We start from the raw sequence: 24,796 nt of genomic DNA, 5'->3' as shown, positions 1-24,796 counted from the left end.
TTACATAGACTGTAGACCTTAGATTTAATCTAACATGCTCATTTTACAGATGAGGAAACTGGGACCAGAGAGGTGCAGTGACTTGTCCACATTTGCACAGCTAGCTGGAAGAATGTTAGAAATAGACAAAAATGGAAATCGTTAAGTGCTGAAAAGGATGTTGAGGGTGTGAGGTCATAGCAGATCAAGTTAGTCTTCTAAATAAGGAAGGGGACTCTGACCTGACTGTTGAGAGACAGAGCAGGTTGAAAAACAGGGGAAGAGCAAGATGCTCAGTAGTGCTACTAATGAAGACAACACTAATAACCCACCATCGGAAAAATGAGTATGCTGTATTAGTTTCGCAGGAGTAGGTCACTTTCATGTTGATCTTTTCTTACTGCCTCATCCTATGGTCTTAAAAAACCAAAGGGTGAATGCATAAGATTACGGGCATAGCCTCTGGCAGTAAATATAACAGAGTGAACCCAAGAGAACTGTACTGAAATGGAAACCATGACCTAGGCTTCATTAGCAACAAGCTCTAGCCCAGTGAGCCGTGGACCACTAAACAGACATCATTTATGAGTTGAAACACACTGGGATACAAACAGCTCATTATGGCTCTCTCAAGGTACCACAAACAAACCATCAATCTGACTTGGAGTTACAAGTAACTGGGAAGTGAGAGGAGGGGAAAAAAAAGAAAAGCAAAGAAATGATCACTGAGCCTTAGCACTTTAGGATAAAGCCCTTACCCTTCCTAGTCATCTCTCAACTGTGAAGTGTGTGGGAAAAACTTTTATCACATCAATGGCCCTGTTAAGGGTCAACTCTCATTGCAACAACAATCGGCACATGAGGAACATATAAAAAATGAGCCTGGCTGGCCCTTGCCCTGACCCTGCTACCTCCTCTTCTATGGTTAAATCAGGAGAATTCAGGCTCCAGTATCTCCTTCCAGCCAGCAGTCACCCAAGCTCCTGAGTGTGGAGTTCCATCTCTCCATATTATAGCAGAGCACTGTTATAAGCCCTGCCCACCACGCCTTCCCTACACACAGATGTTCTATTCCGCTGCTGACGTGAAAGAACAGAGCACAAGCTTGACTATCCTGCTCCTCCTGGGTCTAGACTGTTCAAAACGGTCTGTATGAACACTGGAGTCCACAGGATCTGCCTGACGAGGAAATGTGGGCAACTAATACGCAAGCACACAAACGTGTATAAGAGGCCTGGCGGGCATGCGAGTGGCTAAGAGGACGATGCAGGAGTAGGGGATAAACGTATGGATAAATGCAAGAATCTCAATGAATGTGCCCCCCAATCCTAGACACCATCATCTTTTCTATGACTCTTCAAAAGCCTGGTTTCCCTGTATCCTGACCAATATAATTTCCTAAAGAATCACCAGAATGATCTCAATATATACAGTGGATTGTGCCATTTGCCTGGTCAAACCTTTTGATGACAAAGGGTTTGATAACTTCATTATACTTAGGATGAAATTCTAAATCCTATCCATGTTTTCTGTCAATCTCTCTAGCCTTTCCTTTGGAAGCACTACTAGTTCTAGCCACTCCGGCTTTTTTCATTTCTCAAAATGATCATAACCTTTCCCCCCCAATTCAGGGTCTTTGCACATGCTGTTCCTTGTGTTTGGAACACTCTTATCTCCACCCTTCCCTAACTAATTCTTACTCACTAACCACAGCTGAAATGTCACCTTCTCAAAGAGACATTATATGCCTACCCCCAACCCAATTAATTCTGCCTGTTAATATGCTGTCCCAATAACCTCTACTTTTCCTGAAGGCATTTATTACAGTCCAAAATTTTACAGAAGAGTATATGATGTATGTCTGTATTCCTCACCAGACTGTAAATTCCATGAAGAAATGGGTGGTAGCTAGTGGCGCCTGGGTGGCTCAGTCATTAAGCGTCTGCCTTCAGCTCAGGTCATGATCCCAGGGTCCTGGGATCGAGCCCCACATCGGGCTCCCTGCTGGGCAGGAAGCCTGCTTCTCCCTCTCCCATTCCCCCTGCTGGTGTTCCCTCTCTCACTGTCTCTCTGTCAAATAAATAAAATCTTAAAAAAAAAAAAAAGAAAAGAAAAGAAATGGGTGGTAGCTATTTACTTCATCGGTGAATCCCCAGCACTTAACATGGTGCCCAGCTAATAACATTTCTTGAGAAGTATTCAAAAATATGTCTCCTCTTACTTAGGTCATTCTAACCCCAAAATAATAATCATCTTTCAACTCCTCTTCCTCACACCTTTAGGGTGTCTCTATTCTATTCATATTCCCAAAGTTTCCATTTTCCCCTTATTGACATCCACCAGTCAATACCCAAACTTCTCATTCTATCCCCCTCCTTACTCGCTGAACTCCATCCCATTTATGCCACACCCAATTCACCTTGCCTTTTGACTCTAACTATGTCTCAAGGGTAATTCTACACTATGGCGGGTACCTTCCCTCTTTGAATGAAACCTAAGATTTCCCAAAAGACTACACCCTAGTTAGCCCTCTTCAGTAGAGTCCTCTCCTCCTCTTCTAATTGCCTCCATTTGCATGAAGGTAAGTAGGCAAAGAATCAATGTTTTCTTTATTCCCTAATGCTGCTACTAACTTCAAATAGTAAAAATATATTTATTAAGCAATTTCTAGGTACCAGACCCTGTGGTAAGTGCTTATATTGTTGTCAAATGTAATCTTCCCATACAATTAGCCCAGTTTCATAGATGTAGTACAGACCTGGTCTACACTGAAGAAAGATACTAATGTATCTCAGGGAGTAGGGAAAAGAGACTCTGACAGAACCCGTAACACCCCTGAATTTCAAAGGATGAGGTTGGGCCAGCAACAACTGAAAATTTTAATGTTCTCATTCATTCATTCATTCATTCATTCAACAAATATGTACATACCATGTGCCAGGCACTGACCTATATACACTGAAATTATAATGGTAAAGAAAACAGCTGTGGCTTCTACCCTGTAAATAGGGGTTTTACAACCACACAATTGTAACAGAGAGTGATAAGTGCTCTAATGGATACAGGTTGCCTTGGGAGCATAAAGTAGGAGAGCAGAGAACTATATTCTGCAGGTCCAGTTGGGGATGGTATGTTTCTTTGGCAAGCCACAATTATGAGACCTAATGAGAGTCCATGTCAAGGCAGTGTAATTTTTTTTTTTACATTTTATTTTCCAACAAACTTACCCCTTCAAACCACCTAAGGTTGCATTTATAACAAGAATTTATCATCCAAATATTAACAGTAATGGCAGCATTTGTCTCGGCATTTGAAGATCACAGTGGTCTCCTGCTTTAACTATTTCTAAAGTTCTCTTATCCATTTGTTCACTGCTATGTGATCCAAACCCAGATGACCTCCTAGTGCCAGAGACTTTATAGATCTATAAAACAGAGATAAGTACAACAGAATATCTTGAGAATAAACTCAGAAGTATGCCATGTGATGCTACCTTAAAGTCAGAATAACTTGCAGTATAGCTGAATAAACTTTAAATTACCATTAACAGAGAGAGAGAAAATGACTTTACATGTTAACTGGGTTGTATGTGAGTGTGTATATGTGTGGAAATGTGTACAGGAAGAAGGAAGAGTGGGGAGTATTTCAGGCAGAAATAAGTGTATGTGTATCAGTTTGAATAGAAGAGAAAGCATGCCTCATTTGAGTCAATGAAAAAAAATCAGTGTGGTTCACTTCTAAGGCACGGATCAGGGGAGATATGGCAGGAGAGGGAGTTATATACAGAGCGTTGGAACTCTATCCAAAGACAAGGAGGACCCACTGAAGCATTTTAAGCAAAGAAAGAACACGATCCCATTTGTGTCTCAGAAAGCCCACTCGCTGCTGTGAGGAGGATGGGCTGAACTCCACCTCACCCCTCCAGGTCAATAGCAATTTAAAGCCCTGAGGAGTCCCAGGGTGCCTGTGGCCGCTATAGCAACGAGAGAGTCTGTGGTGCATCTGGGGCAAATTCCGGATGCAGCAGCACCAAAGAGCATCCAGACTCAGCCACTGTATGGAGAGCAATGGATGCTGTGCCAATGCTGGATGTTCAGAAAGCTGACCCCTGGCACAAAGGCTTCTCCACACAAGAAGAAGAAAACAGTGCCAAGCTTCAGTCCCCCTGCTAGGAGGCCCACACTCTGGTTCTCTCGCCGCCTTCTTGGGTTGCTGGGCTGTTAAACCAGTTTACATAAAGAGCCCCTCACCTCACTGTGGCCCCTCACCTCACTGCAGCGCTCCAAAAAGAATCAACCGACAGTATTTACAGGCAAGCAGTTACTATGAGCAGAATGAGTAAAATGGAAAACAAATAAACAAACAAACACGGGACCTATTAAAACATTCTGCAATATGAAAGATGGGGAAGGTACCCCTTAAGATGTAGATGAAGAGCATACCTGTGAAAAAAGTTCCCTCCCAGAATAGAAAGAATTGGCTCTGTATTCTCAAGAAATGTAGAAAATGTAGGTTTTAAAAAGAAATGAAAAATAATACAAGATGTCAGACTCTGATGAAGGACAGGCTGAGAACAAAGCAGAATTACAGAGGACCTAGATGCAATGAGTAAATATGATAAGAATATAAAAAATGCAATTCAAATAAAAATCATAATCAGAAGCCACAAAGGAGAGAATTGACAATGAAGAAAAATAAGTCAGTGTTATAAAGGAAAAGCTTAAGAAGCTCTCATAAAATGCAGAGGAAATTAAAATATCAAGAGACAAGATCTCAGCTATGGGAAAGAATGAAGACCTTTATAGATGTTCCTGAAGACACAAAAACAAATGAAAAAAAATGAAAAGAATAATCTTTTCTGAGATGAGAATAGATCTAAGCCTGCAGATCCAAAGGGCTCAAAAGTGTTAGGAAAAAAAATAATAGGGATATACCTATACCAATACTGGTTAAAGATTTTACTTTAAAGAAAGGGAAGAGAAGGGAGAGGGGAGAGAGCCTCACTTGTCTGATATCGGACTTCCCTATAATGCTCACAAGACACAAAAGAACAATGTCTAGGAACTTGGTAAGACTGACTGTGACTCAAGAATTCAATATCTAGACAAGATGCCATTTGTGTATGAAGGCAACTAAATCAAAAGATATTTTTCAAATATCTGAGAGCTCTAAAGATATACCAACATGTAACTTTTCCGGGAAAAAAAAAATTACTCCAAGATGTACTCATCTGACTGAAAAAATAAATCAAAATAAAGAATCCAGGAGTGAAAAGGCTGTGACATAAATGTACTAGTAGTTAACACAAAACAAGTTACATATAGAATAAAGTCCAAAATATTATAAATTGAATTATAAAGCAATGTAAATATCAAAAATATTTTTAAAAGAAAATGCATAAAATTTTAAAATTCAATAGCAATACTATGGTATGAATTTTTAAATCCCAGATCATATAAACAAAATCTGGAGAGTGAAAAGAAGATATAAGAGAACCCAAAGTATGCTTGTTCCTCGTCTTAAAGAAGAAGCAATTGGTATATGCAGTTTCACTTTTGACACTAAAAAATAGAGATGGATTCAAATCCAAATTTTTCTAAACATGTATACCTTTAAAAAAAAAACACTAAATACTAAATACTATAATTTAAATCATCTCACCTCTATCTGTTGTCCTCATGGACCAATTTCCACCTCCTTGAAAGACTTAAACACATGACAGGATCTTTTCACTCTTTCCTTTCCCATCTCCCATGAAATTAGTATCTGGGCTGAGGACTAATAAGGTCATCCAGGCCAAGAGTTCTTTACTTTTCTCAGCTCAACAGCTTCCACATCCGCTCCATATCACAAGCACACTCACATTTTGGATCTCATTATGAGACACTCATTGTTCCAACCACAAGATCTCAAATTTGATACTTCAACTCTGACTATAACTTCCCATATCCCTCTTTCCCCATTCCCAACAAACATTTCACCTAATTATCCCCCACTAACACTTGTAAAGAGTCAAGCCCTCCTAAATAACCCAGTTCATTAACCAACCCTCTTCTAGCTGCCCTAACTCAGTCTAGTTCAGTCACATGAAGTTTCTGTCCCCTGTAGCTACTGCCCTGCATTTCTCCCTCTTTTAGCTGTACAAAATCTTGAATAAGTGATCTATACCCACTCCTCCCCTTCCTCCTTCCTCAACACCCACTTTTTTTCTAATTTAACCCTTTGCAATTTGGCATTCTTCTCTCCTTGATATTGAAACTACATTTTAGAAGATTTCCGGGGCGCCTGGGTGGCTCAGTCATTAAGCGTCTGCCTTCGGCTCAGGTCATGATCCCAGAGTCCTGGGATCGAGCCCCGCACTGGACTCCCTGTTCTGTGGGAAGCCTGCTTCTCCCTCTCCCTCTCCCCCCTGCTTGTGCTCCCTCTCTCGCTGTGTCTCTCTCTGTCAAATAAATAAATAAAATCTTAAAAAAAAAAAAAAAGATTTCCAATGACCTCAAAAATTTTGATTAACTCTTTGCAGTTATCATTCTTATTTCAGTCTTTTGTTTATCATCCATTCAATAACTACTATTTGTTAATATTGGTCTCAAGAATGCCAAAATCAGTCACACCACCCCAATCCTCCAGAGGCTGAGAGCCTCCCAGGTGAGGTAGGCATATAAACCAGGTACAGTGGTAAAAGAGCGCAGATGGGACCAGAGAGACATGAAGAGTTTAGGCAAGGTCACAGTCTTAAAATGCAGCCCCTGGCTCAGGGATGCTGTCACAGCAGAGCTTCCCAACTCACACACATCCTTTTCTCTCACCTTCCTTCTTTGGATCCCTTCCCTCTTCCATTTTCTGAAGTATGGACACTTCTCACAATTTAGGTCCAAACTCTCACTACGCACTTTCCCTTACAGACCTGATACATTCCCAGGGCAACCAAAAACAAGCCTCAAAATCTGAGTCTAGAGCCCCTACTTCTAATCTGACCTCCTGGGTCTTACTGTTAAGTGCTTTTCTCTTGGAAAACTCACCTCAAACTCACCAGCATCTCTAGCCCATTTCTCTATCTCTGTCAATAGAACCCATATTCTCTCATTACACAGATTCAAAACAGAAGCAAACTCTGCTCTATTTCCCCCTTCATCCAACCAAGTACTTAGATGGCCCCCAATTTCTAACCATGTCTTCTTTCAAATTCATATTCATTTATAGTTTCTACCTCCTACTGTGGTTATATGTAGACTTCCTTCTTTTTTCCTAGTGAATTTGACCATCCTTAAAAGATAAGAACAGCAAAGGAAACAGTCAACAAAACAAAGAGGCAACCCACAGAATGGGAGAAGATATTTGCAAATGACAGTACAGATAAAGGGCTGGTAGCCAAGATCTATAAAGAACTTCTCAAACTCAACACCCAAAAAACATATAATTAAGTCAAAAAATAGGCAGAAGACAGGAACAGACACTTCTCAAAAGAAGACATACAAATGGCTAACAGACACATGAAAAAATGTTCATCATCATTAGCCATCAGGGAAATTCAAATCAAAATCACATTGAGATACCACCTCACACCAGTTAGAATGGCAAAAATTGACAAGGCAAGAAACAACAAATGTTGGGGAGGTTGTGGAGAAAGGAGAACCCTCTTACACTGTCAATGGGAATGCAAATTGATACAGCCACTTTGGAAAACAGTGTGGAGGTACCTCAAAAAATTAAAAATAGAGCTACCTTATGACCCAGCAATTGCACTCCTGGGTATTTACCCCAAAGACACAGATGTAGTGAAAAGAAGGGCCATATGCACCCCAGTGTTCATAGCAGCAATGTCTGCAATAGCCAAACTGTAGAAAGAGCTGAGATGCCCTTCAACAGATGAATGGATAAAGAAGATGTGGTCCATATATACAATGGAATATTACTCAGCCATCAGAAAGGATGAATACCCAACTTTTACAGCAACATGGATGGGACTGGAGGAGGTTATGCTAAGTGAAATAAGTCAAGCAGAGAAAGTCAATTATCATATGGTTTCACTTATTTGTGGAACATAAGGAACAGCATGGAGGACATTAGGAGAAGGAAGGGAAAAATGAAGGGGGGAAATCGGAGGGGGAGACGAACCAGGAGAGACTATGGACTGTGAGAAACACACTGAGGGTTCTAGAGGGGAGGGGGTGGGGGGATGAGTTAGCCCTGTGATGGGTATTAAAGAGGGCACGTACTGCATGGAACACTGGGTGTTATATGAAAACAATGAAGCGTGGATCACTACATTAAAAACTAATGATGTATTGTATGGTGACTAACATAACATAATAAAATAAAATTTAAGGGACGCCTGGGTGGCTCAGTTGGTTAAGCGTCTGCCTTCGGCTCAGGTCATGATCCCGGGGTCCTGGGATCGAGTCCCGCATCGGGCTCCTTGCTCAGCAGGGAGCCTGCTTCTCCCTCTGCTTGTGCTCTCTCTCTCCGACAAATGAATAAATAAAAAATCTTTTTAAAAAAATTAAATTAAATTAAATTAAAAAAAGATAAGAATTGATTTATTTCTTCTTTGTGTCTCTTATAGCATCCAGCATAGTATATTGGATATAATAGTGAGTTATTCAGTAAATATGTCATTGAAGCTACCTTACAACAATTCTACAGGGGCTTGAAAAGCTATGGAATGAAACTAGATTTTGCCTGAAATACAGCCAAAGTCAGACATTGAGTCATGGACCACAAGAGCACAAAAGATGCCTCAGTCTCACCTCCTATATTTTGTGGGGGGGCTATCCTAACCACCCACCCCTGTTCACACCAACATGACCACTCATCAACTCTGAGACCTTTAGGATGAGGGTGTTTTAGGTTAGCACTCTGGCAGTCTGCCCAAGTGATAGCAAACTTAAACTGGGTGAAGCAGAATTCCAGAAAACAGGCTTTTATATCAAGTCCTCACAATCAAGTTCACAGCAGAGAGACTGAAATGGGAGATGCATTTTCCCATTCCCCCATGCAGAATACAAATGAGAATACTTTTACAGCTCCAGATATACATAGTGTCCACTCTCAACCAAAAGCCTCCTTTCCTATAGTATTTAAAAGACAGAAAAGTGATTGTAACAAAAGCCTCACCCTAGAGAACAGCTTGTCACCAACTAGAGGCTAGACTGAAATGTTCAAAATCAAAATACTGCCATGAAAAGACTCCATTCCCAGACACAGGAGCTAATGCACCACCTCTGGCAGTATGTACTTGCTGATTCATGCCAAAAAAATTTTACTGAAACTGGAGCAACTGACAGTAAAGGGAACCTTAACCAACTCTTTGGGCTCATCAGTTATAAAAGGAGAGCTGAGAGAAAATGTGGTTGGTTTTATTTGACTCATGTCCACCTAACTTCCACTGTTCACTTCTGCTTAGTGTCCCAAAGCACTATTCCAAGCCCAAGCTAAAATTGCATTTCTGGGTTAATAACAAGCACAGGAAAATAAATCACGTCTGCCCTAGGAGTGAACCCAAACCAAAAGCTGCCAGAGAGGAATTTGTGAGTTGAGTTTAGAGGCAACTTTAATTCTGAAGGAAATGAACCTTTAAAAAGAAAATTCAAATAACAATCTATGTAGACAAAACATTAATCTACACTGCTTTAATTAATTTGGGAGCCTTTTATAACTTTTTTTTTTCTTAAGTGGCTATCTGCCAGAGCAGAACTTCTCTCATAAGATGGCTTGGGGCCAAAAACAGTAATAGTAAAGACCTTTGTGCTCAGGCTTCATCAGATCCTTAGGTTTATTTCCATTTCCTAAAGGAACATCCAACTACTCAGACATCTCTATAACAAAATTCCTATAAAAAAGTAAACCATTTGCCCAACTCCCAACACCAATTTCTTGCTTCTACCTAGGCTTTAGTTCATCCAGAAGAGTGGTAGCTTTTGAATACTGTTCTAGATGGCCACATCTGGTGAAAAAACTAGATCAGAACACAGTTCTGTCCGTAACTGATGTGGAAATCACACCAGAACAAGGGCAACATGCTTTCTTCTAGTCAGACAAACCCAAGGCCCCTTGTACAAACAGCTGCACATCTATCCTGCTACAACCCTGGATCAGAGAGGATACTCCTGCATAGCAGCAGCAGTGCTAATACCTTTAGAATATCTTCATACCTAAGGTAGTGCTGTCCAATAAAAATATCATGAGACATACAGATTTAATTTAAAATTTTCTGGTAGCACTTAAACAAAAGAAAAAAACTGATGGCATCAATGACTTTAATATCATTTTATTTCACTCAATATATCCAAAACACTATCATTTTAGTATCTAAACCAATATTTAAAACATTATTAGTGAGACATTTTGCTTTTGCTTTTCATACTAAGTCTTCAAAATCAGGTATTTTGTAGCTGTGGCACATCTCAGTTTGACCTGTCACACTTCAGATACTCAATAGCAAAATATGGCTAGTGACTACTATATCAAACAGCGTGGATCGGGAATGTTTTACATGGTAACTGCAATTTACGGTTGAAAGTGTAATTTATAATTAAAATTAAATGTAATTTAATTTACATGATAAATGAAAGGCTCAACAGGTTTTTTACTGCACCATTTATTCTCCCAATACCTCAATAAAGTAACTAAGAGATATTAGTTCCATGGATAGCAAATAAAGTCTTCTGAAGAAAAGGAAGCTGACTCATTTATCCCAAATCAAACCATGAAAAGACTCGGAAAAAATTTCTGGTCATCTCGAAGCCCAGAACTTGCTACTAAAGACCAAAACTTCTCTGCATATGTATTTATAAAACAACATAGTGCCTATCAGGCTCCTCTCATTAAAAACTTATAAATATTTAATGCTATATGTTAACTATACTGGAATTAAAAACTTAATTAAAAAAAACATGGCAAATTCACAAATCTCCTTTATTTCAAATTGATATCTACTTTCTTCAGCTATATAATCCCAACCATTCTTTTTCAGATACCTGGCAACTTCACTTCCTCTCCTAGCAGACTAACTCCAACCCTTCTTTTTCTATTGTGTCAAAAGCCAGACCAAACAGTTCATGCTTCAACTCTATAGCTGCGAATTGTAGAGGGAAGTCTAAACAAAGTTGCAATAAGGCTCTTGGGTATAGTGAAAAAAATCTCCAGACTGAATATAAAATATTCATTCAATATTGACTTCTAATTTCAAAGTAACCAGGAAAATTTCTAAAATGGAAAAAAATAAAGAATAAATCACATCCTAGAATAACAAAATTATAAATTGCACACTATTAAAAAGATTCAAAATTCTTTTATTTTATTTTATGATTATTTATTTATTTATTTGACAGAGAGAGAGAGAAAGAGAGAGAGCACAAGCAGGGGGAATGTTAGGCAGAGGGAGAGGAAGAAGCAGGCTCCCTGCTCAGCAGGGAGCCCGATGTGGGACTCGATCCCAGGACCCCAGGATCATGATCTGAGCCGAAGGCAGTCACTTAACCAACTGAGCCACCCAGGCGCCCAAGATTTAAAATTCTTAAAAAATAAAAAAGGACAATCCACAGAGTCAATTTGTATAGAAAAAGACCACAGATTTGAGCACAGACTTGGGGTTCAACAAGGCTAGATTCAAACCCTAACCCAACCACTATGTGCCTTGAGTAAACTGTTTAACCCTTCTGCATATCCATCATCATCTGTAAAAAGGATATTTAATAAACTCTACCCTTAATACAGTTATCACAAAGATTATACAAAACAAAACATTGTAATTAGCACAGTATTTGGTTACTAACAAACATTAGTTAACTCCCAGCCCCTAGCCCCATTCATTTCTTTAATTTGCATAAAGCAGAAAATACTAATCTGAATTTATAGCTCTGATATCAATAGAAATAGGAACCCTACGACTCCCAATTTTTAATCTGTTCTTCTCAGAATGAGGTGAGGGCTGGGATGGTGAACAGTTTGGCTGTGTGCTACTGAGAACAAAGGTGTGTAGAGAGCTGCAGTACTGGTATCACCAGTGACAGTTCAGTCATCCTATAGCTCCTTATTTCCCTCACCTCAACCATATAATACTGCCAATATCACCATGGCAAGCATCACCACTGAGGAATGTACAGTGTAGTAAGGGAGCCAGAGGAGAATACCTAGCTCAGCCTGCAGAGAGGTCACGGAAAGTTCCCTGAAGGAGGCAGCCATTCGACCTGAGCCAGGCAGGCAAAACTGGTGAGGACAACAGGGAGAGGAGGAGAGAGGGGCAGTCTGTGGAAGAGGAATGTTGTGAGTGAAGACACAGGATTCAGTAGATACAGGAGAACTGGAAGCAGTTCTTACTGCTGTTGGATGCATGAGAAGACTGGATAAGCAAACAGGGTTGAGACTAGGAAGGAATTCATATAGCAGAGGAAGGACCTCAGACGTGATCCTGTTAGTGATGGGGATAGCAAAAAACAAGGCTGCCACTGGAAATCAAAGAATCGGCATGAGTGAAAAAGAGGAAGGAAACCTGTGGTGGGAAACCAAAGACTGAGAGTCACTTTATTTTTTTTTTGAAGATTTTACTTATTTATTTGACAGAGAGAGACACAGCAAGAGAGGGAACACAAGCAGGGGGAGTGGGAGAGGGAGAAGCAGGCTTCCCGCCGAGCAGGGAGCCCGATGCAGGGCTTGATCCCAGGACCCTGAGATCATGACCCAAGCGAAGGTAGTCGCTTAACTGACTGAGCCACCTGGGCGCCCTTGAGAGTCACTTTAAATGACAGCAAATCGAAAGAAATAAATATTGTCACACTGAACTTATTCAGAAATCTGCCATCCTTTCTAGAAAATACAAAAACACATGAAGAAAGAAACATGTTATAAGGACTTTCATAAAAAGAGGTACTTATTAAACATCCTGGGGTAAGAAATTTTGATAAAATATCATTTCCCTGGGAGAGCTTCCCCAAGAATGCACCTTCCTAATTAATATCAAGGCAGAAAACAGAGTATAGCAGCAAAGAAAACTCAGCAGTGAAATCACAGTATCATTTAATCTTCATTGGCATCAGAAGCCTTAGTACCATGTACAACAAAGGAGAGATTAGAATGGGGTCAAGTTCCTAACAAGCACCTCATCCTGTCCTATACCACTGTAAGGATCATTAAAAAGAGAAAAATTTAAATCTTTCCAGTTATTACTGTCATGTAATGAACTTCACAGTAATTTTTCTGAGTTGAAAAGAAAAATGGCCTCTGAAAAAAAATCTACCAGAGAAACAGCAAAAGCTAAAGAGAAGAGATAATATGACACAAAGTGCAGAGTGTTGGGAGTGAAGTCCTAGGATCAAGACACCAAGAAGAAATTCTAGGGAAACCCAGTGGAAAAGTATAAAAAAGGACAGCTTGGAGATTAAAATCAGAAATGTGTGCCCTTCCAGGAAATCATGTTACTAAAGTTTTAAACCCTTTTAATCTTTTTCTGTTCATAGTGTACAGGTCTAAAGAGTACTCTAAACAATTAGCTCCTATAGATAAGGGAAAGTAATTTGGAGATTCTAAAGAATACCAGGTAGTAATGGCAGCAACCCAACATCAAGACTTCTTTGCTGGGCAAAATTCCTCACTGGCGCTGAAGTTTCTTCCTCGTTTTTTTTTAAGATTTTATTTATTTATTTATTTATTTGAGAGAGAGAGTATGCATGCAAGAGCATAAGCAGTGGAGAGGGAGAAGCAGGCTGCCCGTTGGGCAGGGAGCCCGATGGAGGGCTCCATCCCAGGACCCTGAGATCATGACCTGAGCCAAGGCAGCCACTTAACCAACTGAGCCACCCAGGCGCCCCTGAAGTTTCTTCCTTATAACATTAACTTATTCTTGGATTTCCACATTAAATCATCAAGTTCTCTCAAAAAGGCTTAGTTCTTAGTCACTTAATCAGTTCTTAATTGTTTCCACTTTCAGTTAGATAAATAGATATAAACAGAAATTAGAACCAAATGTCTGCATAAAATCACTTAACTTTCAAAAATAAGTGGAAAATCTGCCTAAGACAACATCAGACACTTCAAGAGGTTGTAAAATTAAGCAAGACTAATGTCTGAGGCTGAAAAATCTATTCTCGTCCTATGTGCAAAAAGGGATACAAAAAAGGAAAAAAATAGAAACATAGATGGATGTCATAAAAATAATATCAAGGGTACCTGCCCAACCCTTTGCATAATTATAGGACATGGCAATAAGATGAGATAGATTTCTGTCCATGAATAAGCTCTGAACACTTGTAGTGTATATAACTTATATTTTCACTTTTTAGTTGGAAGAAAGAAGAGTATTTTAATAGCCTTTCATATAATTATGATTATTCTTTGATACTATACCAAAACTTAACAAGTTGCAGTTTCTTTTTTTTCCCTAGCTTTACTGAGATATTTTTGACATATAACATTGTATAAGTTTAAAGCATACAATGTAAAAAAATAAAGTATACAATGTGATGATTTGATATATGTTTATAGTGTGGGTAGCAAAATGATTACCACAATAAGATTAGTGAACACATCAATTATTTCACATAGCACCTATTTTTTTGTAAGTGTGCTGAGAATATTTATATTTTCAGGGCTAACTATGTTCTTTTCCTCTCAAATATGTATTAAGTATCTGCTATATTCTAGGCAATGTGCTGCTTTCCCAGACCTCAGAGTCTGTCAGTAATGCTTTTCTCTCATATCTGCCATAGCACCTTAGCATGGTGCTGAGGTACTGAGTTCAGAGCAGTGGCCCTGTAAATACCTATGAAAATATTTTTCTTTAAATGAGCATAGCAGAACATATGGGGTTAGCACTACACACAATGATGTAGCACAGAGACCCTTGTAAAAGGTGCCCACTTCAGTAACAGCCTTCCATGCCCCATTCTGACTAATTTACCACAGTGTGCATACCTGTCCACTGAGGGGGGCAGCGGCAGTTGTAAGTGTTAACCCCATCCACACAAACCCCTCCATTCTGACACTTGTGGTTAGGGCAGTCATCAATATTCCGCTCACAGGTGACCCCTTCAAAACCTGGATAGAGAAGAACAGAGAAAATAATGAATTCTCATGCAGAAGTAAGTCATCAGCTCTTCTACAGAACATCGTCATCAGAACAGACCTACTTCATTATTTCATTTCAGGAGCTAGCAGCTGGTTAACCCAGGACTCACCATACAAAAAATTGCCCAATCTTCTGTCTTCTCTTGCCTCAAGAGAAGCTAGACAGTTAAAGTGACTCATGATGCCAATGACATGCCTTCACAGTTACCTCACAAGTATTTCAAAGTGTTTTTATGAAATAAAATCCCAGTGAAGATAAATGTCTACTTAGATAACTATTCATTGGTTCTTAAAAAAGGTGGGGGGGGATATTAGATTTTCCCCAGCTCTGTGCTAGATTAATGGGAAGAACAGATAAAAGATCACCTAATTAAATTTAAATTAATTTACTTGCTTCTTAGGATGTTTGCTTGGGAAAACTAGGTCGGGGCAGGAAATAAAAGAAAAATATTGAGCTCACTGTCTAAAGATATGGGTCAAGTTCCAACCTCACTACCTATAAGCTATTCAACACATGGTAAATTACAAACTCTGAATTAGCTTCCTCATCTGTAAAATGAAGTGGATTCCACCTGCCAAACCTGCCTTTCTAGTGCCATATCATGAGTAAAGTACATTATAAACATAAAAAGCTATCTGAAAATGGGGTGGCACTATTATTAATTAAACTTACCAACCCTTCAAGTTCTTCATCCTTCTCTCCACATTTATGGCATTACTTCCTTCCTCTTGATTTTCCCTTTTATGAAAAATGAAACCAACACACCAAACTTCACCCTAACTGCCCACAGTGTGTTTCTCTGTAATTTATATACTGAGCTTTTTCCTTTCTCCTTGGCTACCAAATCCCTTAGCTATTAAAATAGAAGACTACCAGCTTTAAAACTGAATTTTCAACTGATCATTCTCCTATCTGAAATATAGTATGACTAAGTATTTGGTCTCTTCAAAATGTCCCTAAGGTTCTTCTTCTCTCACTCAAAACACTTATCGGGTCTTGTACTAGGCACTGGGGGCGTAACTGTGAGTAAAAAAGATAGAATGTCCCTGCTTTTGGGGTATTTACAGTCTGGCGAGTGGGACAGACAGCAATCACACCTTGCTTTATTCATTCCTACCACAAGCCACTGTGATATTCTACAGCTGCTTTGTTACACTGCAACATGGCTGGTTTCTCTGAATAAAGTGGCAGTCATGTAAATGGGTATAAACCAAGTGGTAAAAAAAAATTACTGACACCAAAGGAAATCACTTCACAGAAGATGGGGATAAATGAAAGCTTGACTAAGGAGAATTCTATTTCTCTGGGCATTTGGTATTCAGTCCATTCAAGCAGATGAATCATTAAGTAAGCTTGAGAAAGATTGTGAAAATTTTTATAGACTCAGATTTTTAAAAATTTATCATATTACTCATATATCTGTTTAATTGTATGAAAGTCTTACAAATGAACTGACTCAGAAAATTCTGGTTTAAGTTCACCCATAATTAAGATAAAGAGCAAATCTATAGATCCACCAAGTAGCAGTGTCTGAACAAGAACTGAGGTCTTTGCTCCTACTCTAGTGCTCTTAATGGAAACATTCCTTAGAAATGTTAAAGATAGAGTTTTAGAGTGTGGGAGGGAAATAGGGCTGCTGGCTCACCACTGCTGGAACCTGTGTGGTCTAGTGGTATTCTGGAACTGGTAACTTGATCTCTCTGGTGACTAAGACTAATATGGTTGACTACAGTGTCAGGGAGGTGATAAAGCCCTGGTAGCCAAACTATTAGGAATTGAAACTGTGACCCTAAATTTATATCAGTCAACGCTACAACTAACTGAATTCATCAACCACAGACAGATTAAGAAAGCAGAAGCATTTCAGCATAACCACAACTATAAGAAATAAAATGTTTTCTTTTTATGACTGATTGACTATTTTCAAGATAGTTCTTCCCTGTCAAAAGTAAGTAGGTGAGAAGGTAAGTTGCTAAGGGTTAATTCATGATTAAAGCATGGCCTCTGGGGCCTCGGTTCAACTTTTAACCTTCCCATGCAATAGGTAAGTGAACAGGGGCAAGATACTGGAACTTTCTTTCCTCTCTGGGGGGAATTAACAGGGTCTACCACAAAGGGCTACTATAAAGAATAAATTAGTTAGATACACAGAGCACTTAATTCAGTAAATGGTGCTGGGACAATTGAACATCTACAGGCAAAAGAATAAATTGGACCTCTTTCCCATACCATAACAAAAATTAACTTAAAAACTAAGAGTTAAAATTATAAGACTCTTGTAAGAAAAGAAAGGAGTGAATCTCTGTGACTTGGGCTAGGCAAAGCTTTCATAAATATGAACGAAAACACAAGCAACAAAAGAAAAATTAGAAAGTTTGGACTTCATCGAAATTAAAAACATTTGGGCTTCAAAAGATAACATCAAGAAAGTGAAAAGACAGCCCACAGGATGAAAGAAAATATAAAACCATGGCCCACGTAAATCATTTATCTGATAAGAGACTTGTATCCAGGATATATAAAGAACTCTTACAGCAATAATAAAAATACAGTATAAATAATATAATAATAAAAAGGCAAATAGCCCATTATAGAATGGGTAAAGGACTTGAACAGACATTTCTCCAGATGATATACAAATGGCCATAAGCACATGAAAAGATGCTCAACATCATTAGCTATCACACGGAAATGCCCATCAAAACCACAATGAGATGTCACCTCACACAAACTAGGATGGCCATAATCAAAAAAACAGACAATAATAAGTGTTGGGAGGATGTGGAGAAATTGGAACCCTCATATACTGCTGGTTGAAATGTAAAATAGTACAGCCACTTTGGAACAGTCTGGCAGTTCCTGAAAAGGTTAAACAGAGTTACCATATCACCCAGAAATTCCCCTCTTAAATACAGACCCAAGAGAAATGAAAATATATGCCCACACAAAAAGTTGTATAAGAATGTTCACAGTGGCACTATTCATAATAGCCAAAAAAGCAGAAGCAGCCCAAATGTCAATTAACTGATGAATGGATAAATAAAATGTGGTGAGCACTGAGTAATGTATAGGATTGCTGAATCAATGTTTTACATCTGAAACTAATATAACATTGTATGTTAATTATACTTCAATTTTTAAAAAGTAGGGAAAAAATGTGGTAAATCTACAATGGAATATTATTCAGCCACAAAAGGAAGGAAGCACTGATACCTCCTATAACATGAATGAACTTCGAAAACATTAGGTGAAAGAAGCCAATCACAAATTACCACATATGTTTCCATTTATATGAAATGTCCAGAGCAGGCAAATCCATAGGGACAGAAAGTAGATTAGTAGTTGCCTGGTGGTGGGGGAGAATGAGGGACCAAGGCAATGTGACTGATGATGGTACAGGGTTCCTTCTGGAGTGATAAAAATGTTCTAAAATTGGTTGTGGTGATGATTACACGTACCTGTGAATACACTGAAAACCACTGAATTGTACACTTTAAAGAGCAAATTATATGGTATGCAAATTATATTTCAATAAAGCTATTATATTAGGGGGGAATGCACTTAAAACAGTCCCTGATGCATGACAAGTGATCCATACATATTAGCTAATATATTATATATGAATAGAATCAAAACAGCCCTTAGAGATTATCTACTCTGATCCTTTTATGTTATAGATGAAGAAGTTGAGGGCCATATGGCTGACTTATCCAAGTTTACATGGCTAGTAGGCAGGAGTCAGTACTGAACCAGTTTCAATCAGTATGCTGTCTGGGACCCCAGAGTTCCCTTGCAAAAATCTGAAAAACTAACCTAAGGTTAAAAGTTCCCATGTCTGAGAAAACTCAAGCCAAATCAGTTCTCCTCCAGAGTTAAGACAGGATTTATGCTTTAAAAATAGAGATACAGACCTCTTTTAGGAAATAGCTAGCAAATTCTTGTAAGAAAGTCCACCCAAGGAGGGGAGGTGGTGGTAAGGCTTATATGAATAAGTTACAGTGCAATCACTTCATAAAAATGTATTTTAAGGTTCTAGGGGAAAGGGAAACAGACAAGTCTCCAGACCTGTGGGTGGAATGGATGTAGCAGATTTACAAAGAGGCTCACATGACCGTACTAAAAGGAGTCTACTGCTTAAAGCCAACTCATATCCTTAAAAGGCCAAAAGGAGAGAAATTAAACTTAGAAAGAACATTTTAAGACTGTGCTGTTATAAAACCATGGCCCACGTAACTGATAAATGATGACAGTGAGGGTGGGGAGCAGAAAAGAATCTTTTGAACTTGTCATCCCACACAGAGAAGAGCATCTCTCAAGAAAGCATCCATATCTTTCCATTTTCACATGCTGGGATGTGTGAGGGTGGAAAGGCTCGTGGAGAGACACAAAGAAGAGAGCAGAAAGAGGAAGATGAGATGACATAACTAGGATTCTCTCAAACCAGGCTAAAAGTCCTCCGGAAGAGCTTTAGTCTGCAGGGATGAAAGAGTGAGGAAAAAACCAGGAATATCTGAAACTGGCCAAAGGCAAAAAAGAGCTACAAGTCTACTTTCTTCCCCAACCCCCCAAGAAGAAATCTGACACAAAAGCAAACTGGTCCCATATCTGTCCTGCTGGTTTTCTTGGCACACATCTTCCCATCTCCAAATGGGCCCAGACGAGCTCGCTGGCCCTCATGACTGGCCCATGTAGCCCCAAGCCCTACCACCCACACAGGCTACTGCTCCTAACACACCTCTCTTGATATCTCCCTAATGATCTCTACCCTTCTAAATTCATCACTAAAAAAGTCAAAGAAATGAATAAGGTGAATCAAAAGAAAGAAATTTGGTATATATATTTTTAAGTTATGGAATACAATAATTCTGTTTTCTGTCACATTCAATGCATTCATTTGTCAAATATTCACTGGGTGTCAATTTTGTGCCATGCACTAAGTTGGGTACTGGGAGGAAGAGTTAAAACGAGAGTGTCTACTGGGAAAGATGAACAAATAAACCATCAGTTTGATAAGTGCTGTGCTAGAGGTATACAAATTACCAAAAGACCTTAGGGAGGTCTCCAATCCCCATGGGGACTGGGAACATAGAAGGCATTTCAGTGAAATAGGTGCCTTTGACACATGATAAAGAATAAGCTCTAGGGGCACCTGGGTGGCTCAGTCAGTTGAGCATCTAACTCTTGATTTTGGTTCAGGTCATGATCTCAGGGTTGTGGGATGGAGCCCCATGTTGGGCTCTGTGCTCAGCGTGGAGTCTGCTGGAGATTCTCTTTCTCTCCCTTTGCTCCTCCCCCACTCATGCTCTCTCTAAATAAATAAATAAAATCTTTTTTAAAAAAAAGAATAATTTCAGGCACCTGGGAGGCTAAGTTGGTTAAGCAATTGCCTTTGGCTCAGGTCATGATCCCAGGGTCCTGGGATCGAGCCCCGCATCGGGCTCTCTGCTCGGCAGGAAGCCTGCTTCTCCCTCTCCCACTCCCCCTGCTTGTGTTCCCTCTCTCGCTGTCTCTCTCTATTAAATAAAATCTTTAAAAAAATAAAAAAGAATAATTTCTATATAAAAAGGCAAGGTGGGCAGGGGAAGGCAATAAAAGCTAAGGAGATAGCATGGTCCAAACTACTGAGCATAAGAGAATAGGAAAGACTTCCAGGAACATCAACTAAAACTGGAACTAAAATAATGTACTCTGAAAAGTGATCTGATCATTTCTGCATCTGCTCCAGAGAAACCTGCCAAAGTGTGGTTAGTATAATACCCAATGTTACATGCCCTGCATATGAGAATGCAAGTTACATGCCCCTGCATATGAGAATGCAAGAAGGAATTATTTCTAACAGTTTTTAAGCTCAGACACAAAAGCCACAAAATGGGCTTAAACTTTATTTTCATGATATAGGGATATCACATATAATCAGCCTGTAAAGTACAGAGGTGGTTCACAAAGAATAAACCTCCGTTGTTTGGAGAGGACGGATCAGACAGCTTTTTGTGAAATTTTTTAAAAATCATAGAGATATAGAGACGTATAGGAGAGAAGAGTAAAGTACATCAAGGACTGGCCAATCCAACTGTGAACTCACAAGGCACAGCCAACAGATTCAAACAATCCATTGTTCTCTGATTACCTGTGCTACTTTTTAAAATATCCACAAACACAAAACCAGCCCAACTCATTCTCTCCCCATTAATTGGCCCAAACCCAAAAATACTGGGAATCAATGATCCAATAATTTATTTTCTATGTTGCTCTTATGTTAAAATTATTCTGGCTGAGTGTCCCTCCTCAGGGCTTCTGCTAAAGACTTATTTAATGGTAGCCCACGAAGGATCTGGATCATTAACAGTTGATCATCCAAGGAGAAAATGACATGTGGTTCCTTGGTTTGATTCTATTAGTTCCCTCTCGAATATATTCCTTTCTTATTCCCTCTGGGGAGAAACACTTCCTTCTCTGTTGTGGAAGAGGAGTCATTTTTGCAGTTGTAATCCCCTCTCCGTGAGACTTACAGTAAAACTCAAATACTAGGCTCACATTACTCAGCCATAAAAAGGAATGAGATCTTGCCATCAGTGACAACATGGACGGACCTAGAGGGTACTATATGCAAAGTGAAATCAGTCAGACAGAGAAAGACAAATAAATACCATATCATTTCACTTATATGTGCAACCCCAAAAACAAAACAGACTCTTAAATATAGAGAATAAAGTGGTGGCTGCCAGAAAGGAGATGGGGGTGGGAGGACAGTCAAAGAGGTGAAAGGGACAAAGAGGGACAACCTTCCAGGAACAAAATAAATACGTCACGGAGGTAAAAAGTACAGCAGAGGGAATACAGTCTGCAATATCATAATAGTGTTGTACAGGGACAGTGGTGAGCACTGCATAACATATCAAACTGTCGAATCACTATGCTGTACACCCGAAACTAATATAACATTGTATGCCAACTATACGTCAATAATAAAAATTGAAAAATCAACTCACAGTAACTATAGTGTCCTTTGCAGGAAAAGAACTATAACTTGACCATTTGAATATAGTCACTAACCTATGTGTGGTTCCCTGACTTTCAGAGTTGAAAAGGACTCTGAAATTCTTACCCAGTACCAGAGTACACAAGAACCAAAGGAGAAGCCACGTTAAGTCTAGGACGTATGATACCAGGAAGAAAATGAGAAGACCAAAATTACATTCTCAATACTACGATATTATACTAAACTCACTTGGTCCATAAATATTTGTGTGCCTATTATGAACTTGGCACTGTTTGGGGGTGCTTGGGCTACATCACTAAACAAAAACAAAGATTCTAACTTTCACTCTGAAGAGGGGAAGAGGTGGCAGAATTTGGACAAGACAGACAATAAACAATAGGCATAATGAAGTAAATTATATAGCGCAAATTATATACTAAGCAGATGATAAGTGTTACAGAAAAAGAAAAGAAAAAGTAGACCAGGGCCAATAATTAAGGGGGGAGGGAGTTGGTTACTATTTGAAATAGGGTGATTAGGGTAGGCCTCAATTAAAAGTGTAACGACTTGAAATGTGGCAGGAAGCACACATGGGAGTTGCTTAATACCCTAACAAGCCTTCTTCCCTCCTGCTGACTTGGTTTCTCCATTTTTAGAACTGAAACAATGATTCTCTTCAAATAAGGGTGTTATTTACATTGAGATAGTGATTATTATTTTAAGTAACATTTTAGTCTCTTGAATAGTGCAGAGCACAATGGAAGGAGGGGCAAGGAGAATGGTATTGCATTATGAAAAGGACTTTCTCAGAAAAAAATAATCTCCAGGCACTATTTCCCTATATGGAAATAAAGTTAATACTTTCCAAACTCCACCTGGGACATAAAAACAATGAGCATAAAATCTTACAAACTGTGTAAATACATACAGCATCTTCTATTGTTTTGAATTCTTTTTAAATTTCTTTTTATATATTGTCTAAGCTGATGTCATCTGTTTTAGATCATGAGACCCCAAAAGGCAAGAACTAGTCTACTTAACTATCTTAAATGTCTGCATGGTGCCATGTATAGGTTGATATGTAGCAAAGAGTATTTGATCATAAGTATAAGTATCACCTACTTTTTTTTTTAATCCAAACATCTCAAAGCACTTAACAAAGAGTGTCACACATTTTCAAAGCACCTTCAGGGATAGACAAGCAGTGCAGTGTGATGCAGTGAAATATAGAGGCTTTAGAAATAACCTGCCTGGTTTTCAGGCCTCAGCCTAACCACATGTTAGCTGTGCAACTTTGGGTGAATCACTTAATATCTCCACACTTGAGCTATTTCACCTGGGAAAACTAGAATAATAATACCTATCCCCAAAGTTTTTGTATAATTGAGCTAATGGATGCAGAAGTACCTGGCACAGCGCCTAACTCATAAAAGACATTGAATAAATGTTAGTTTTCTCTTTGCCAAATCTTCTCCCCACCCCCTGAATCCCCATCCCAAAACCCAACACACACACACACACAAACACACACACACACACACACACACACACACACTTCATCAGTGAGTAAGCAAATGTCTTACTTTAAATTACAAGCAGAGCGTAAAAGACAGCCAAGATCTCCTTACTCCATCCCACGAGCCCTGGCAGCCTCTCAGCTGTGGAATCCCTGGTTATTTCCTTTCTCAAGGAGGAGATACTATTCTGGTTTGACAGATCCTTTCCTGGACACACTCTCAGAATTCCCTAAGGTTCTTATCGTGGCTAATGGATAACAATGCAGAGACTATGGGAGTGAACAATCACTCTCTCTTAGCTAAAAACTTCCTTTATTGACTTCTCTGACTTCCCGTCAGTATTTCTCTGCCAAATCAACCTCTTGTTCTGGGCAACTATTAAAAATAATTTTCTTGAAACTGAAAAAACACATTTACCTTTCAACAATAAATCATGCTAACCTCAATTATTAGCCACTTAGACTATTAGCTTATTAGAGTATCAGAATATGTGTAAAATTAAATTGTTTACATTTCTGTCTCCTTTAACCCTTAGAATATGGCCAACAAATATGGGAGTGAAGAAAGATATCTTTTAGTTATTTCTTCTACAAGACAATGTGGATAACAGTAATACTCTGTCAATAAAATTTATTTAGTGTCTAGAATGATTACCTATTCATTGAAAGAGAAACTGAAAGCAATACAATTAATAGCTTGTTCTTGTGGCTTACAGTTAAATGGTATAAAGTTTTTTATTATGTGGCAGCGTCTTGTATTACTCTTTTCCAAGCACACAGCACAGTGCCCAGAAAACAAGTGGCAGTCAATAAATTTTTACTGAATGAAATGAATTAATTACCATTTGGTTTTATACCAAGGACCAACATATGACCTTTAATCCCCAAAAGATAAAACACACAATCCCATTATATGTGATCCACATCCACAACACCAGAATCTAAGATTCTCATTTTGAAAGAATAGCTAATACAACTTCTTTTTGAGGCAATTCTGCTTACTTAGCACTTTCTTCCCCCCTACAGTTTTCCTTCTTTTGTTTTTGCACTAAGGATATTTGTATAAAAACAGAATCTTTGTTGCTTAGTAATTCATCTGCTCCAGCTGCTTATGTTCTGTTCCCAATCCAAATTCTCGGTGTTCAGCCTCATCATCATTTTTACAAGGGGTTAGCGAATTGGCCAGGCTTGCTCCTTTCTCCATCTCTACAGAACCCTGGGCCCCAAGCTCCCATACATTGCTCTTTTCCTGGCTTCT

General features: G+C 39.0%; 1 protein-coding gene and 1 pseudogene across 1 annotated transcript in view; one reads left to right on the top strand and one right to left on the bottom strand.

Annotated features, from left to right (window-relative positions):
- Positions 1-24,796, bottom strand: part of NOTCH2 (notch receptor 2) — a 166,910-nt gene that overhangs the window by 65,845 nt on the left and 76,269 nt on the right. The window contains exon 5 of the mRNA XM_028102049.2: positions 14,890-15,012. Within this exon, the coding sequence (XP_027957850.1) occupies positions 14,890-15,012 (123 nt within the window). The remainder of the gene's footprint in view (positions 1-14,889; positions 15,013-24,796) is intronic.
- On the top strand, positions 3,110-3,466 carry LOC148164489 (ubiquitin-conjugating enzyme E2 D3 pseudogene; annotated as a pseudogene).

Source organism: Eumetopias jubatus, unplaced genomic scaffold (assembly GCF_037043125.1).
Source record: "Eumetopias jubatus isolate StellerSeaLion01/CBP00866 unplaced genomic scaffold, mEumJub1_p1.0 scaffold_4, whole genome shotgun sequence".
NCBI lineage: Eukaryota > Metazoa > Chordata > Mammalia > Carnivora > Otariidae > Eumetopias > Eumetopias jubatus.
This window is presented reverse-complemented; position numbering and strand designations above follow the sequence as displayed.